This window comes from Octopus bimaculoides, chromosome 13, assembly GCF_001194135.2.
Source record: "Octopus bimaculoides isolate UCB-OBI-ISO-001 chromosome 13, ASM119413v2, whole genome shotgun sequence".
In the NCBI taxonomy this organism is placed as follows: Eukaryota; Metazoa; Mollusca; class Cephalopoda; order Octopoda; family Octopodidae; genus Octopus; species Octopus bimaculoides.
The window spans coordinates 54,160,420-54,162,170 of record NC_068993.1 but is presented as its reverse complement, the minus strand read 5'-3'; the positions used below and the strand labels follow the sequence as shown (position 1 = coordinate 54,162,170).

At 32.8% G+C, this 1,751-nt stretch overlaps 1 protein-coding gene across 1 annotated transcript in view; it reads right to left on the bottom strand.

Moving 5' to 3' along the window:
• Positions 1-456: 456 nt before the first annotated feature.
• LOC106867555 (sister chromatid cohesion protein PDS5 homolog B) overlaps positions 457-1,751 on the bottom strand; it is a 42,489-nt gene continuing 41,194 nt past the window's right edge. Inside the window, exon 27 of the mRNA XM_052972261.1 lies at positions 457-475. Within this exon, the coding sequence (XP_052828221.1) occupies positions 457-475 (19 nt within the window). The remainder of the gene's footprint in view (positions 476-1,751) is intronic.

The following is a 1,751-nucleotide window of genomic DNA, read 5'->3' as shown; positions in this document are numbered from 1 at the left end:
ATAAAATTTTATTTTATTAGTCTAGCTGTCATAGAAATTTCTGATACTAACTAATCAAGAATCATTATTACTAAATTTTGGCATGCAATTTCAGAGTATATAATTAATTTTTCCCTTGCTCATTGCGAAAAATCACCCACATGCTTACACCATTTAGAAATTTGAAAGTTTTCTAAGGATATTAAAAATACTATGAAAATGTTTTAATTTTCCTATAGATGATATACAATAACGAAAATTAAATTTATTTAAACAAATGGAACAATCAATACCATCATGTTTTTAAAAATCATTCAGAAATTAAATGTAAGACAGAATTTGTTTTTTTTTTTTTAGTAGCACGTGCCAAGTTATATATACATTTTTTTTTTTTTTTTAAATCAATACAACATGGCAAATTTATTGTAAGATTTTTTTTTACTATTAAGAGTTTAATTTGACTGAAATAATTATCATTCAGTAATTGAGGTCAGGGCTTAGAGAGTTTTAAGTATTGATAATAAAGATTGAATGTAGAGATTTCAATTATAGTTTTATAATAATTTATTATAATCTGTAAAACAGATTTATTATCAGTGGCTAGTAAAGAAAATAAGGTGTTTTTTTTTATAAAGAATATCTACCTTTCTTTTGCTTCATTTTCTTTTTCTTTCTTTTTCTTTGATTCTCGAGGGCATGTAGGGTTAGGATTTACAACAGGTTTAGGGGAGGTCACAATAATTTCTGTTGTGGTGAACGGCACAGATGGTTTAGCAGTTACAGCTTTCTCAGATGTATTCATTAGAGTTGTTGGGGCAACTTTTTTCTAAGAAAGATAGGAAAAAAAATCTTAAAACACCATGTCAGAGAAAAATGAAAAGCATATTCCCACATTGCAATAATATTTGAAAACTGAATAACTGTCAGCAAAAATAATTTATGGATCTTTAATCTTACCTTTCCTGTATCAAAGATGAAGTCCTTTGGGAGGTATAACTTGGTATTGCTATAACTCTGTAGGAAAGATTTAAAAGATGACTTTAGAATCAAATAGATGAAACACAAAACAAAATAAAAAAGAATCATAATTCTACTGGTGTTATTTTGGTTTATAATATACTGCTTATACATCATTCTAGGAAAAGTGGCCGAGTTCCTTTCACGCATCGGACCTCACGGAGGCAAAGTGGTTGAGTTCCTTTTAAGTGTTGGGCCCCACAGAGGTGAAGTAGCTGAGTTCCTTTCGAGTGTTGGGCCTCATGGAGGCAATGACCAAGACCTTTGACATTATGTCGTGCTTGAAAAGAAGGCCCATCAAGCCGAGCAAAATCGCAGTTGTGGCAGATACTGGTGTCGTGCCAGTGGCACATAAAAGCACTCATTACACTCTCAGAGTGGTTGGCATGAGGAAGGGCATCCAGCCGTAGAAAACCATCAATGCATTTTGACTGCATTTGGTAGACAGAAACTGTACAAAAGCCCATTATGTGTGTGTCCATCACCACTTGATATCCAGTGTTGGTTTATTTATGGTCTCATGAAAGAAATTCGTAGAATAAGTACCAGGCTTAAAAATAATTGAGATTAATCTATTTGACTAAAACCCTTCATGGCAGTGCCCCAGCATGGCCAGTCTAACAACTGAAACAAGCAAAAGATTAAATATGAAAGAGTGCTTGCACAACATAAAGCTGTATTCAGCCTCCATCTTTTCTACAAGTCACTGCTCGACCATACTTTTAAGATTCCATCACTTCTGTCCGTGTGTGTGT